Source organism: Laetiporus sulphureus (genome assembly GCF_001632365.1).
Source record: "Laetiporus sulphureus 93-53 unplaced genomic scaffold LAESUscaffold_1, whole genome shotgun sequence".
Classification (NCBI taxonomy): Eukaryota; Fungi; Basidiomycota; class Agaricomycetes; order Polyporales; family Laetiporaceae; genus Laetiporus; species Laetiporus sulphureus.
The window spans coordinates 1,589,515-1,603,277 of NW_024468510.1; the positions used below are offsets into that span (position 1 = coordinate 1,589,515).

At 54.5% G+C, this 13,763-nt stretch overlaps 8 protein-coding genes across 8 annotated transcripts; 3 read left to right on the forward strand and 5 right to left on the reverse strand.

Annotated features, from left to right (window-relative positions):
* Positions 1-266: 266 nt before the first annotated feature.
* LAESUDRAFT_28650 (Mob1/phocein) lies at positions 267-2,196 on the forward strand. The gene is made up of 10 exons (XM_040901840.1): positions 267-342; positions 389-552; positions 606-693; positions 750-822; positions 883-950; positions 1,009-1,034; positions 1,091-1,224; positions 1,320-1,439; positions 1,741-1,787; positions 1,843-2,196. Exons 2-10 carry the CDS (start codon positions 533-535, stop codon positions 1,921-1,923), a joined length of 657 nt encoding a protein of 218 aa, XP_040770585.1. The 5' UTR covers positions 267-342; positions 389-532; the 3' UTR covers positions 1,924-2,196.
* On the forward strand, positions 2,197-4,105 carry LAESUDRAFT_28651 (uncharacterized protein). The gene is made up of 5 exons (XM_040901842.1): positions 2,197-2,269; positions 2,443-2,777; positions 2,874-3,651; positions 3,714-3,838; positions 3,923-4,105. The coding sequence occupies exons 2-5, from the start codon at positions 2,643-2,645 to the stop codon at positions 3,932-3,934; spliced, it is 1,050 nt and encodes a 349-aa protein (XP_040770586.1). The 5' UTR covers positions 2,197-2,269; positions 2,443-2,642; the 3' UTR covers positions 3,935-4,105.
* A 285-nt stretch (positions 4,106-4,390) lies between these two features.
* LAESUDRAFT_669357 (DEAD-domain-containing protein) lies at positions 4,391-6,410 on the reverse strand. Its single transcript, XM_040905399.1, has 6 exons — positions 6,310-6,410; positions 6,137-6,256; positions 5,686-6,087; positions 5,049-5,635; positions 4,875-4,963; positions 4,391-4,811 (listed from the first exon to the last, which is right to left on the reverse strand). Exons 1-6 carry the CDS (start codon positions 6,369-6,371, stop codon positions 4,722-4,724), a joined length of 1,350 nt encoding a protein of 449 aa, XP_040770587.1. The 5' UTR covers positions 6,372-6,410; the 3' UTR covers positions 4,391-4,721.
* Positions 6,411-7,647: 1,237 nt separating this feature from the next.
* Positions 7,648-9,186, reverse strand: LAESUDRAFT_28892 (uncharacterized protein). The gene is made up of 2 exons (XM_040901855.1): positions 9,142-9,186; positions 7,648-9,086 (listed from the first exon to the last, which is right to left on the reverse strand). Exon 2 carries the CDS (start codon positions 8,953-8,955, stop codon positions 7,768-7,770), a length of 1,188 nt encoding a protein of 395 aa, XP_040770588.1. The 5' UTR covers positions 8,956-9,086; positions 9,142-9,186; the 3' UTR covers positions 7,648-7,767.
* Positions 9,187-9,298: 112 nt separating this feature from the next.
* LAESUDRAFT_719397 (translation factor) lies at positions 9,299-10,664 on the reverse strand. The gene has a single exon (XM_040907622.1). The coding sequence runs from the start codon at positions 10,575-10,577 to the stop codon at positions 9,363-9,365; it is 1,215 nt and encodes a 404-aa protein (XP_040770589.1). The 5' UTR covers positions 10,578-10,664; the 3' UTR covers positions 9,299-9,362.
* A 130-nt stretch (positions 10,665-10,794) lies between these two features.
* On the reverse strand, positions 10,795-11,871 carry LAESUDRAFT_690229 (zf-U1-domain-containing protein). Its single transcript, XM_040906057.1, has 6 exons — positions 11,827-11,871; positions 11,725-11,776; positions 11,612-11,671; positions 11,384-11,557; positions 11,201-11,329; positions 10,795-11,148 (listed from the first exon to the last, which is right to left on the reverse strand). Exons 1-6 carry the CDS (start codon positions 11,830-11,832, stop codon positions 10,925-10,927), a joined length of 645 nt encoding a protein of 214 aa, XP_040770590.1. The 5' UTR covers positions 11,833-11,871; the 3' UTR covers positions 10,795-10,924.
* Positions 11,872-11,996: 125 nt separating this feature from the next.
* LAESUDRAFT_638684 (LSM-domain-containing protein) lies at positions 11,997-12,544 on the forward strand (the record flags this gene model as incomplete). Its single annotated transcript, XM_040903483.1, has 3 exons — positions 11,997-12,110; positions 12,168-12,269; positions 12,326-12,544. 3 exons carry the CDS (start codon positions 11,997-11,999, stop codon positions 12,542-12,544), a joined length of 435 nt encoding a protein of 144 aa, XP_040770591.1.
* A 329-nt stretch (positions 12,545-12,873) lies between these two features.
* LAESUDRAFT_616871 (uncharacterized protein) lies at positions 12,874-13,488 on the reverse strand (the record flags this gene model as incomplete). The annotated part of the gene is made up of 2 exons (XM_040903224.1): positions 12,874-12,954; positions 13,222-13,488. Coding segments are annotated over 2 exons (348 nt in total), but the record flags the coding sequence as incomplete, so codon positions are not given.
* Between the last annotated feature and the right edge of the window lie 275 nt (positions 13,489-13,763).

Below are 13,763 nucleotides of genomic sequence, written 5' to 3' on the forward strand. Positions count from 1 at the left end.
AAGCAGAGCATGAAAGGTTCACACCCCCTGGCGTGCGCGATAGCATGCCGACGAAGACGAAGCGCTGGTGGCGCTCCACACTTTGCCACCAGCGCGTCGGGCGGCTATTAATGGCACGCGGCGCGTTTAAGACTTCGCACGTGTGCTTCACAGCTACTTGAAGCTAAACCGGCGCGGGCTGTCAGTTAATATTTGTGTCCTGAAAATATCTCGCGATCCCGTTCACCTACAACTCGCGTCGGACGTCCGACCGCACGCCATTATCCTGTCGATCAACTGCCTCGGGCCACAAGGAGCGCATTCAATCGCCCTCCGAGTCGACGGGGAAGACTTCTGAAAGAGGTACTCTACGAGCAAGTACGGTATCACGCTTTACTACTTCACCCAGATAACGATCTGCGCACGCACGTGCCCAAGCGACGAGCGCGCGAAACGTTAACGTCCAACTCGCCGGCCACCACGCTTGATACCAACCGTTCCCGGGGCTGGATCACCAAGATACCCTCCTCTCCATTAAATATATAGAGACAGAATGTCCTCGTTCTTTGGCCTGTGAGTCCGTTGTGCTTGTCTCGCTGAATGCTCTGATTGCTATACGGCTACAGCGGCAAGACGCGCACGTTCAAGCCGCGCAAGGACGTGCCCGAGGGCACGAGGCAGTACCAACTGCGCAAATATGCCGAAGCGACACTCGTGAGTGTGCTTGCTCGTTCCCAATGTGCAGAATCTCATTGTGGGAATTACGTCAGGGCTCAGGCAACCTCCGCCTCGCGGTGAAGCTCCCGGAGGGCGAGGATGAGGATGAGTGGCTGGCGGTGCACGGTGCGCGCGTCTTTTCTCATCGTTCGAGGTTTCTACGTACTGATTAGGACGTGGGTGCAGCGGTGGACTTTTTCAACCATTTGAACATGTTGTACGGGACGGTCACAGAGTTCTGCACGCCACAAGAGGTATGTCCTCGATTAACGTTGTTCCCATTCGAATGGCAGCTCATAGCCACATCTACAGTGCCCGATAATGTCCGCAGGCCCACGGTCAGTGTGCCTTCTACACAATGCCGTGTCCATAATAGGTGACACTGGGGCCGCAGATACGAGTACCTCTGGGAAGATGGCGTGCGATACAAGCGGCCGACAAAGCTGCCCGCGCCAGAGTACGTCGACGCGCTCATGAACTGGACACAGAGCTTGCTCGACAACGAGGAGGTGTTTCCGAACAAGATCGGTGGGCATATTCCTCCTGCCTCTTCATGCTCGACCGCGTTGACCCATGCTGTCTCTTCGCAATCTGCCCTGGTTGACTCTACCCTCTGCATGCAGGCGTGCCATTCCGCAAGGGCTTCCACGACACGGTGCGCACGATCTTCCGGCGGCTGTTCCGCGTGTATGCGCACTTGTACAGCAACCATTTTGACCACATCTGTGCGCTGGGCATCGAGGGTGTGTTTATTCGTTTCTTCTTTTGGTCTTCCTTTTCTGTCTCTTCTAGTGCTCTCGATGACGCGTTGTCCGCGGGTCGTGTGGTATCATGTGCAGTGCTATAGCACCGGCAACAGTTGTATTCGTTCCAGGTTTCGAGCGCCTGGGTGGTCCTTACGCGGACATAAGCGCATCTAGTGTGGACGAGATGCAGTCGTGGTGATGCCGCGTCAACTTACATGGATGAACTGTCGTATCCGATAGCCGGAACCCGATTGCGCTCTTAGCCGTCCGATGTCGTTGTCGCTGATCTTATTCGCAGCGCACCTAAATACGAGCTACCGGCATTTCTTTCTCTTTGTGAACGAGGTGCGTCGTACGTGTATGCGCGTCGGGCGATCGCTCAAGTGTGATTGGGATGCAGTTCAACCTGGTAGACAAGAAGGAACTGGCACCTCTGGACGAGCTGAACGATGCGATTCTTGCGGAGGACAAGGGGCGGTAGTGTGTAGATATGTAGAATTTCTTGACGTCGATACCCTCTACTTTAGCTTGTACGATAACATGATGTATGCGGAGGAGAAACGGTCTAGGCCGCGTAGTCTCCTGCGTCATTGGAACGGGCGTTGCAGGGCGAGCATGAGGTTAATGGGGAGGAACGAGGCAGGGGAGCGGAACGGGCGGGGACTCGAGGCGGCTCGCAGCGATGGAACGATCGCGTGCATGACGCGACGCGTCTTGGGCCGGCGCTTGGCGTGTGCCGTCGGCTGATCAACCCAGCTGCGACTTACTCCTCTGCCTTCTGCTCATCCTCCCAGCCACCAACCACTTGAAGGCCTGGCATTCTCGGAGTAAGTATCTTCGCTCGAGTCGATGGCTTTTTGTGGGCGGCATGACATCGGAGAACGCGATGGATATTTGCACTCCACGGCACCGAGAGGATGGCACGAATGCATCGCTAGCATATCCTATCCTCCGCGCCCATGACGTTCCCCGCTGACCTTATATCTCGTTCCTGCATCAGAATCGCCCTCGTCTCCGTTCCATCTTTCTTCCTGCAAACCCTCGCTCCACCCCGCCCCTGCATGCGCCTTTCCTCTTCATAGTCTGCATCCAGCTCTCCCTGTATCATTAGATCTCTGCACCGGGTAGTACTCGTGGTTCGCCCACCTTGCTCGCCTGCCTGCATTGCCCTACCCATCGACTCATTTCCTTGCACCAATCATGGATAGCCCTGAGTGGGATTCCGTTCTTCAGTTTGTCTCCGACCCCGCCGAGGGAACATCCCCTGCGCCTGAAAAGCGCGTGACGGAGAGGTCCGCCGTTCCCACCACTCCGTCCCAGGTGCCCACTCCACCCGTGAGTCAAGGGCCTAACTCACGTCTGCCGTCGAAAAGCCCGCTAACCACCCCTATCGCCCACTGCGATCACGCGTTTGAAACACCGCCACCGCAGGACTCCAGCAAAGGCACCCCGACCGAGCTCGTCCCCGACCTCTCCTCCGTCGTCTCAGTCTCCACCACCTTCTTCCCGGGCGCGAACCTCAACCCCATCCCGCCCGACCTCATCTTCCTCTCCTCAGATGCCGTCTTCTTCTACGTCCACTCGCACCAGGTCCTCGGCGCTTCCGACAACGGCTTCCGCGGCCTCCTCCCCGCCAAGCCCCAATCGCACAAGTCCAACTCGGCCCTCAAGGCTCTCGGCCTCTCTGACGACCTCGGGCCCATCATCCCCGTCCCCGAACCTGCGACCGTGCTCAACGTCGTGCTGCACACCATATATGCGCACTCGTGCGCACACTACTCTCCTGCGCTCGACACGCTATGCGCCGCCGTCGATGCGCTCCATAGGTACGGTGTCCCGCTCTCGCGCCACTGCGCCCCCGGAACGCCGCTTTACGCACTCCTGCTCGCGCACGCTCCCATCGCGCCGATCGAGGTGTATTCGCTCGCAGCGCACTACGATCTCTACGAACTCGCGGTACCCGTCTCGAGCCACATGCTCGGCTTCCAGCTCGCGACGCTTACGGACGAGGACGCGGAGCGTATGGGCTCGACGTACCTGAAGCGCTTGTTCTTCTTGCACCTCGGCCGGATCGACGCACTGAAGCGGCTTCTGCTCCCCCCACCGCACCTGCACGCGCCGACGCCGGGGTGCGATTTTGTCGAGCAGAAGAAGCTGACGCGCGCGTGGGCGCTCGCATCGGCGTATCTTGCATGGGACGCTAGGCCTGGTGAGTGCATGTTGCTGTGTATGCGGCGATGTGAGCGGGTACTGAGTATTGGTATGCGTCAGATTTGTCCACGGGTACCATGGAGAGTGCGCTGTGTCCTCTTGGAGAGCACCTCTCGTGCGATATTTGCCAGAAGGCCCTGCGCGAACGCATTCAGCAGCTCATCTTGCAGTGGTCCGTAGTCAAAGTGCGTACCTTCCTTGCCCGCTCTATATATGCGTGTATGCGCATCGGTTCCTGTTTGCAGACCTGATCTATTCCTGCACTGCAGAGGACCATATGACGGAATCACCCGACAAATAGAGTCGTGGGACGGGAGGTTGAACGAAGAAGGAGAGTCCGGTCGACGCACGCGTCGTGCACGTTTCTCTCCTCGCCGAAGCCCGGACCCACAGACGCCGCCATATAATTTATTCTTAACGCACATCAACAGACTCGCAATGACGCGCTGGCGGGCCGCCAGACCATGTAGCATCGCCACATACACGCATCCGATCTCTCATCTGTCCGCTGCCTCGCCTCGCCTCGCACTCATCATCAAAAGCAAGCAACGATCCGTTATTCACGCCGCATCATCTGTACTACTACTACTTGTATCAACGCATCCGTCCCGTCACACCGTCGTCACTTCCCCTGGGTCTCTCGCCGAAGCATTCGCGGCGCTCGCCATCGTTTCCGGGAACCGTGTTGTTTTCCCGCTGTTGAAATGTTGGACGTTGGCCGTTGAATGTCCCATGTTAAAGTATGCATGCATGTTTTTATGTACCTATAGTAGGTTTCCGCATATGCAATACGTATAGATGTCAGCATGTAAATCGTGCGTCTGCCTGCGTTTGCCGCTGATCCGCAGGACGCGCTAGTGTCATCACTGCAAACCCCCACGAGAGCGATACGGTAACAACTCCGTTTCTGACGTGTCTGGTAATTCGCAGTGGGAACGAACGATAACTCGGGAAGAACGTTATGCATACATTCCAAGCGTGGGTAATGGTAAAGTGACAGAATGTGTCAGTAACTGCGGAAAGCAGCGATGCAACTCCAAGTCATCGATGATCCAGACACAGTGATAGTTAGCTCCCTTCCGCGATGTCCGCCCGTCGCTTCGCGCTCTTGATCTTGTGGATTTCTTCCCGCTTGCCAAAGTCCGAATCGTGCAATTCCTGAAGGTATGATATGCGTTAGTCGTTGCACGTACGGATGGAGAGCTGATCCGGGAGACTAACCATGTTCGCGAGACGCTTTGCGGTGGAGACCAGGTTGAGCTTCTCAAGCACCTTCTCTTCCTTGAGCGTCACCTCGGTCAATTTCGTCTCTGTCCAACGCGCATCAGCCACCTATCCTTCGGATATCCAAAACGCTCTCGCCAGTCTCCGAGGGGAAACAAGCACGACACTCACTGATCCGCTCCTCAACACGCAGCACGCGCTCCTCGTCCCACTCCGTCACAAAGCTCACCGCAACACCGCCTTTTCCCTTCCGCGCCGTCCTCCCAACACGATGCGTGTACTCCTCCGGCTCATCGGGCACGTCCCAGTTGACGACCAGCGCGACGTCCTCGATGTCCAGCCCGCGCGCGCCCACGTCCGTCGACACGAGCACCGGCACGACGCTCGCGCGGAACAGCGACAGCGAGCTCAGCCTCTCGCGCTGCGTCAGCCGCGAATGCAGCGCCGTGCTCCGGATGTGCAGCGTCTGCAGCAGGTGGGTGAGGTACGCCGCCGTGCGGGGGCGCTTGCAGAAGATGATCGTCGGCGGCGGCTGTTCGATGTCTTCTGGGTCGTCGGAGGTCTTGGTTTTGGGTTTCTTGGAATGGGACTTGGGGGCGGGCTTGGGTTTCTTGCCGGGCTTGGTCGGCTCTGGAGGGGCACGTCGGAGGTGGAGGGTGGATTCGGGCGGGTTGCAGAGGAGGTAGTATAGGTATGCTTCGCGGACTTGGGACGGGACAAGGAGGTAGTGTTGCTGCAGTGTCTCCACTGTCTCAACACTGTGGCGGGGTAAGCGTCAGAAGACATGGGAGCGGAAGCAAGCACGAACGTCTCGGTCATCCTGTGAATGAAAGGCTTTTGCTTCCCAGGTCTTGGTGGCGCCTGAGCGAGAGTCTCCACGGCAGGTGTCAAAGTTGCCGTAAATAGACATGTTTGCCTCTCTTTAGGTAGGACCTCGAATAGATACGATAGCTCAGGAGCAAATGTCGGCGTGAGCAGCCGGTCGGCTTCGTCAAGCACTAGGAACTTGACCCTTGAGAGATCCCATTCCCCGCTGCTACTTTTCAAATGGTCCACTATCCGACCAGGCGTGGCGACAACCACATGCGGCCTGTTCCCGAGCTCAAGAGCCTGTGCCATCATGTCCATGCCGCCCACGACCACTGCTGTCCTCAAATTCAACGAAGAACCGAGAACAGCAAACTGCTCGGATATTTGGAATGCCAGCTCACTGAACAGATGTGAGCCGCAAGCCGACGGAACATGGCCTTAGGACATACCGCGTGGGCGTCAGAACCAGCGCAAAGATACCATATGGATCGACAGCCAGCTTCTGAAGAATGGGTAAGGCGAAGGCTATGGTCTTTCCTGAACCTGTCTTTGCATTGCCTATGCAGTCCCTGCCTTGGATATCTGTGGTGTGAGCACAGGGAAAGAGCGAGAGCCATCAGACTCGCCTTCCAGCAACGGGGGTATGCAAGCAGCTTGGATCTCGGTGGGGCAGCGTATAGACATCTTCGTCAGCGGAACAAGGAGAGCAGAGGAGATTCCGAGCGAAGCGAATGTCGAGGGAGATGGCCTGGTAGATCTCGCTGGACCCGCTCGTTGAGCACCTGTTGTCCGTGGCGCGATGGACATTCGTGACGACCTGAAGCGGTCTTCTGTATCATCCCAGTCGGCTCCAAAAATGGTCTCGTGTGCAGAATGGACAGAATCATCCTCCGAGTCGGATGTGCTGCTGTGGCTCAATTTCGACCGTGAATATGAATGTTCCTCCGCTGGACACTCGACGTCTTCGCCATCGTCCTCCGAGTCTAGATCCACGCGGAGCCTCTTTCGCCCAGGATCATCTTGCAGGCGCAAAAGGTCATCTGTAGTGAGAGCTTGTCGCTTTGCGCCAGCCATAACGTATTTAGGAAGGTAAGAGAAAAGCACAGGCGGCAGCGGCAACTGCCGGTATGACCGTCGAGATCAACTTTCCGATATATTCGGATCAATCAGGTGGCTTAGGTCTGGTCTGAGTGTTTACTATTAGACGCTCGTCGTATAAGTGCAGATATCAGAGTAGAATACAGAGTTTGCAGATGCAACAACAGGCTACAACATGTTCGCTACTTATGATAAGATAAACAACGCAATGTGAATGAAGTCAGTTCTCTGGGCTATTCATGAACTGGGTAAAATTCGAGCGCTCTTCGGTATTATCGAAATTCTCCTCGAGCATCGCGCGTACCAGATTACTGGACTGGAAGTCCACAGACGAGCCTTCGTATCGATTGACAGAGACTTGGAACCCTCCTTCGTTAAAAGGGCGATAGTGGCTCCCTGGTGCTGAGGAGGGACGATGTCCTTGAGCAGCGATGGCTTCTCCTTGCACGGCTCCTCCTCGGAGGAGGAAAGGTTGAGAATTGCCTGCCAGTAGGAATGGACCGCTCGAGGTTCGGTTCACGGGCTGATATGCGTATTCACGCATCCTCTGTGTAGGTAGTAAGTCGTTGTTGTAGTTATACGCGAAGGTAGGAACAGGCGTTTGCAGGGCAGGACTGGAGATCTGTATGTGCGGAGTCTGCTATGAGCTGGGTTAGCAAAGGCTCGTGAAACTTGATGGGATCTGAGACTAACCGTGTCAAAAGTTTGGAACAACACATTTCCCGCCCGTGCTCGCTCCTCATGTCTAGTCGACGCAGAAGGAGTCACGGCGGAGCGAGATCTAAACAATTGTCCAGGAAGTGGCGTGAAGGAAGAAACTATAGACGGAGAGATCGGTACATTGTAGCTCATGGCGTTGTTGCGTTCATTGTTTCCTAAGGAACGCGGGAAGGCCTCGACGGTAGGTGACATCGACCGCTCAGAATTCGCGATAGACGGCGTACGGTGTTTGAGGCGGTCAGCAGCACCGCCTACTAAACTGCTACGCGTGGAAGATCCAGGAAGGTTCAAATAAGTTGAACGAATGGACGCAACACGTTTCTTCTGCTCTTTTTTTCCCGTCAAGCAGTCCATCCTCGCTCTTTTCAGTGACCTTCTTCGCTTTTCGGCGGGGTCGATATTTGTAGTCAGGGTATTTCTTCTTGAAGGCATCGGCTTCGCGTTTCGCTTCCTGTTCGTACGGCACCCGCTCTTGCGGAGAAAGCGCCTTCCACGCTCTTGCCGCAGCCGTACTAGCATTAGGAGGACAGCCCTCCTTTGTACCGGGGTTCTTCTTAATAAATTCGCATCTGAAAATTATCCACTTATTGCGAGGCCTGCGAGGTCGATCCTCGCGAATAGTCTCGGCGGAGGGCAAGTCTAATGCATGAGGGAAAATATTGCTCGAGCTCACAGGCGGAGCGAGGGTTGTGTGTGGTCGTTGCCAGGCGAGTTGTGCTTGACTTGAAGTGGCGTTGCTCGGTGGCGCATAGGTAGTGGACTGCGGATGTGGCAGTGAAGGCATCGGCTGAGGAGGTGGCAGTGAACAACCGCCTGCGGTTGGAGACTCGTCGAACCGGTTATGGGTCCCGTGAGCGTTTGGTATTGTGAACTCATGAGATGTGTCCACCGTGGTCAAATCGCCTGTCAAAGACAGAGCCGGTGGTGGTCTTGATGATGTGGAACCTGGGAAAGGGGAATAACGCGATAAACGGTCGAACCAGTCATCCCCAGCCCATCGGTATGTCGACGCAGAGCGTAGATCGAATGAGAAGGACGAAACATCCGTGGGCAGTGTACTCGAGCCTGAGTGATCAAAATTCGACACGAGCTGAACGCCGTCCTGCCGCGAAGGTGCCACAGGCGTGGGCACGAGGAGCCTTGTTTTCACCATGAGATTCTGCCGTGCTCTTTGAGAGAATAGCGAAGAACAATGCGGGCTGCGTGAAGGGTTCGCTGTCGAACGAATGATGATGTGGCGAAAAAAACCAGAGTTTGTGTTGTGAGAGAATAGAGGGAGACACCACAAATGCCTTATATGAATAACAAGGTGGTAAGGCGCCACAATGTGGCCCATGTCGCGTCCCACGGGGTGAGGATCCATCTCCGCACTGTCACTGTCCGCCAATTGCTTAGCGATGTTTACTCCACAATTTAATCTTGGGCCACAGGAGTGCTCCGGGATGGTCATTGACGCATGTCCCAGTTAGAGGTTCACAGCTCATAAGTGAATCCGCCCAGTGAGCTACGCACCAACCTATGGGTTTGAATCCTTTGCGACTGTCCAGACGCGAGTGCCCTTCTCTTCAGCAGTAGCCGTGGCTGATGTTGATGGCTTCAGATCCAGGACGATTTCAGCGCGAACACACCAACTTACCTATGGTGCAATGGCAGTGAGAGACTGTTCATGGTTGAGAATTCGACAAATTTGAGGCGTGTTGTACAGCCTACAACTCTCGATGTACCCGACGAAGGTAGATAAATGACTGATCGCTACAAGGACAAGCTGAGTAGCATTCTTATTATAAGCACATTTATCTACAACACCTTTCAGTCACTGTCTATCCAGGGCAAAGATATCTATACGCACTTGCTATATCATGCAGTCTGATCTATCCAGACAATCTCACTCGCGGCTTTGTTGACGCGATTCATTACAGCCAATCCTTCACGCTCCTCTTCAATTCCTTCCACCAATATCAGGTCGACGCCGGCATTGTCCAGTGTGAGTAACCCATCGAATAAGCGTTGCGCAGAGATTGCAGGAACAGATATCGGCCCAAGAAGATATGTGTGCCAAACGATCTCATCGGTAGGTGCGGTCAATCTAGAGAGGAGGGGAGAATCTGACGGTGCCAATAAACCAATTTTAATGGGACGGTTCAACTTCACTTTCTGCTTGACAGAGGCCAAGAATGACGGAATAGAGACTGGCTGGGATTCGTTCTGCGCAGGCGAAGTCCTCAATAGGATCACAGGAACAGCGGGCGAATAGTGCCGGTATTTCATTCCCGGTGTAGTGGGAGCTTGTTCCAATGCTTCATCGCGATAATCACGCCGATACACGAACACTTTGGGCTTGTGTTCAGCGGAGCCCATTTCCTGCTGGATTACTCCTTCAATGTCCTCTACCGTGACTCCGCCTGGGCGCAGGATGCGTATATTGCCATCTTCGTTCAAAGCTTCGACCACCGTGCTCTCTAGCCCAACTCCGCAAGGACCACCATCCAATATCAGCCCGACCTTGCCGCCGAGGTCTTTAAACACATGTTCGGCACGGGTAGGACTCGGTCTGCCTGAAGAGTTTGCGCTTGGGGCGGCGATGGGCGCATCGGTCAAAGCTATCAAAGCTCTGGCCACCGGATGTGATGGCATCCTGATCGCAACCGTGGCTTGGTTCGCGGTGATGATTGACGGGATCAACGCGGAGTCGGCGGGAAACAGAAGAGTAAGGGGACCGGGCCAGAAATGCCTCATGAGCATGTCATTTGTCTTCGAGATTGTGTATCCCCTGGGCAATAACTTGTGGAGCATCGGAATTGAGGAGACATGGACAATGAGAGGGTTATCTGGAGGCCTGCCTTTGGTAGAGAAGATTCGGGATGCGGCTGTCGAGTCAAGGGCCAACGCTCCAAGCCCATAGACGGTCTCCGTGGGAAATGCTACTGTCTGAAGCCTTTTGAGTTGTTCAGCAGCCTGCCATAAGGCGTACAAGGTGGCTTGAGAGCTGATCTCTGGTTCATCGGAAGAGCCAAATGTGATGGAGGACGCATCACAGTGCAAGATCTGGGTAGTTTGAGAAGAGCCTGCCATGCTGTGACAAGAGGATATAGCACGGATTCGTATTCTATCAAGAAGAGGTCTAGGAAGTCTCATATATTCCAGTCAGGTAGACGATTGACAAGGCCCAGCTGCATGGTGTGCGCAGAACGATGGCACTCATCAGACGCCGAAAGCACTTAGCGCGTTACACAATATGCCTACTGCTTAAGATCGTGCTGTCGACACCCGCTTTACAATATCAGACGAAGCGCGCTCTCACAGTTTATTGAGAAGCAACTCGCATTTATGACATGTAAGCTCCATGACAAGTTACAGAATTACAGGAAAAGAAGAGAATCGTTGGCAGATCCCGGAACCCATACATCACCACACCCTTTTTATCTGCCCCCCATCATTCTCATGCGGTCAGGATGCATACCACCTACAGGACCATTGGGAACAAGATGATCACCATTCTGCTGCGGGCCTTGCGCTTGAGAGAATCCAGAGGGTGGAGCTCCGTTGGGAAGTGCGTTGGGATTGCCACCCTGCGGTACGTTACCACTGGGAGGGAACGGAGGGCGATTGCCAGCGGCAGGATTGGGAGGGAAAGGAGGCATGCCTGATGCAAAAGATTAGTGTAACACGCAACAATCTAGAAAATGTGGACATACTCGGGGGAAAGTTACCTGGGGCGCCCATACCTGGAGCACCCATGCCAGCAGGTGCTGGACCATTCGGTGGGAAAGGGAGCGCACCTGGGGGCATCATCATTCCAGGCATCGGTGGAAATGGCGGCCTCCCTTGTAGAAGTCTTTCAGCACGTTGCGATGAATACCTTAACCGGGTACGCTCACCTGGAGGTCCTCCGAAGCCTGGGCCGCCGAATCCCATAGGTGGTGGTGCAAAGGGTGCGGGAGGCGCTAGATGTTGCGGACCAAAACCGAAACCACCTGGTGGCGGTCCGCCGCTAGTCTCGTACGCAGCAGTAATTTGGTCGATTATACTTTGCGCTTTGTCGTGTCCCAACGCTAGGAGCTCCGCGTCAGTAAAACAGTTTGCATGGTGATACATAAGATACTTACATGCATAGTAGTCCCTCACATTGGCGAGGTGGTTCCGACCGCTATTATGAGCCTTGCGCACTGTTGTGAAAGATGTGAGTACGAGAACTAACTGGGGAAGAAGCAGCACTCACCTGATGCAGAATCGTGGGTCAGAAAAACGTCGCAATAGTCGCAATAGTGTTTCTAGGGATCGAAATCAGTACTGAATTAGGAATCCAAACAAAATAACGTACCGGCATGATTGCGCTGCCTTTGTTCAGGTGGAGGTGAGCGACAAGTGACGACAAGTGACAAGCTGGTAAGCACCGTGCATCAAGCTGGGCGGAGTTTTAATCTCACTGCACGTGATTAGTATTGCCTTTCGAGCGAACGCGTCTTGCACGTCGCCATCGGCGCGTGTAACATGGACTCTACAACACCTGGCATTCAGGAACCCTTCGATCTTATCCGGCTCTCACTCAGCGAACGTGTCTTTGTGAAACTACGTGGCGACAGAGAATTGACAGGTGTCCTTCATGTGTGTAGCACTATCTCAGCCTTGTGCTATGACACTCGAACCGAACACATTCCTCAGGCTTACGACGGTCATATGAACCTCATTTTGAGTGACGTTGAGGAGACGATTATGATTGTAGACCACCCATATGAGGCACCGGAGGGACAAAGTACAGTCAACGTATGTTCTCTTTCAGTTCCACATTGTTCACATGTTCACACTGATTCCTGGCGTAGGTTGCGAAGAGAAAGATGGAGATGCTGTTTGTACGAGGGGATGGTGTCATTTTGGTAAGTTCATCGCAGACTCATCCTCGTATACATTCATATCGGACGTATTGCACCAGGTCTCACCTCCATCCCGGACATGAGAAAATTACTGCTAATATATCTTACGGCGCCGACTTCGCTGCTCTTCGCCAATCACTCTCCTCCTCACGCCTTCCTGTTCCCTAGTCATTGTATTATTGCATCATTACAAATTCTGGAACTGTTGGGGTACCGTTATCGCTGCAGGCGTCCACTTAGCAAGTCGGGTCAACCACGCAAACATCACAGTCCTGGCAGCTGCAGAGTCTGTCCGGGAGGGAGAGTCAGCCACCCTTGGGCCCGCGGTTTCCAGGCGGCGATGTGTCAGCTTGAAGAGCTTCATCGTCCATTTGTGGTCCATTGAATATCGTTGCAATACGAGCTTCTATAGGCCCTGGCATTAACGATTCTTCTAGCCTATCAGGCGTGGTCGTCGATGATGGTCGTGACTGTAGTAACGGAGGAGGCAATTCTGTAAGTTCATCATCCGGCTCCGGGGCAACTCCGCCTCTGGGCCATGTCCCATCGCGAATCCATCCTGCCATGAGAATCTTCACCTGGAGGACAGTTCGTCAGAAATGAGTCTACATCAAGCATTATGGTTCGTCCGCAGACTGCTCGACAGCAATCGTGTACAGGCAAGGGTTCACTGGCTTGTACTGAGACGTTCGAGTGCGAATCTACCGAACTTTAATTAGCGATCGGAGAGTGTCACGAACTGCACGCCATGCACCATGAACCATGCCTGTGCACGATATCTGAAGACAATTCCAACGTGACCAACACCGCAATCGAGCCCGAAAAGTAATAAACAAAGTACGAACCACCATATCAAGCGGCAACGGGATTTTCAATGGAGAGCCACTGATCAGCGCCTTCCACACCTCATTCAAGCCGCTTGTCCACACCTGATCACTCTCCGTGGCGCCATTTTGACTGAGTAATCGCTCGAGCCGTCGACGAGCGGCAGAAGTCTTCGCTTGGCGAGGAGGCTTTGCGCCCGGTGTCCACCAAAGTGCTCTTCGCGCATCAAAATAGGCGGGCCCTGGTGGTGGCATTTCCGTGGCAGCCAGACGTTGCTTAAAGGACGAACGAGCAGATTCTACTGTATGTTCGTTTGGGGCAGCATCCTGGGGTTTAAATGGAGGGTTCATCGTTGGCTGACCGACCCGAGTGCGGCGAGTCGTGCAACGCGGGTGAAGGCAATCACCAGCTGAGGAGGTTGACGTCGCCCTAACAGTCAATAGACGCCGCCGTCGTCGTCTCGATGTATGGCAGCACTAGCGTAGCAGACGTGCAAGAGTATTTCGGAATACACCCTTTATAGCCCTTTTATTCAAATCTGTAGTGGCCTCCTGTGAGCGGC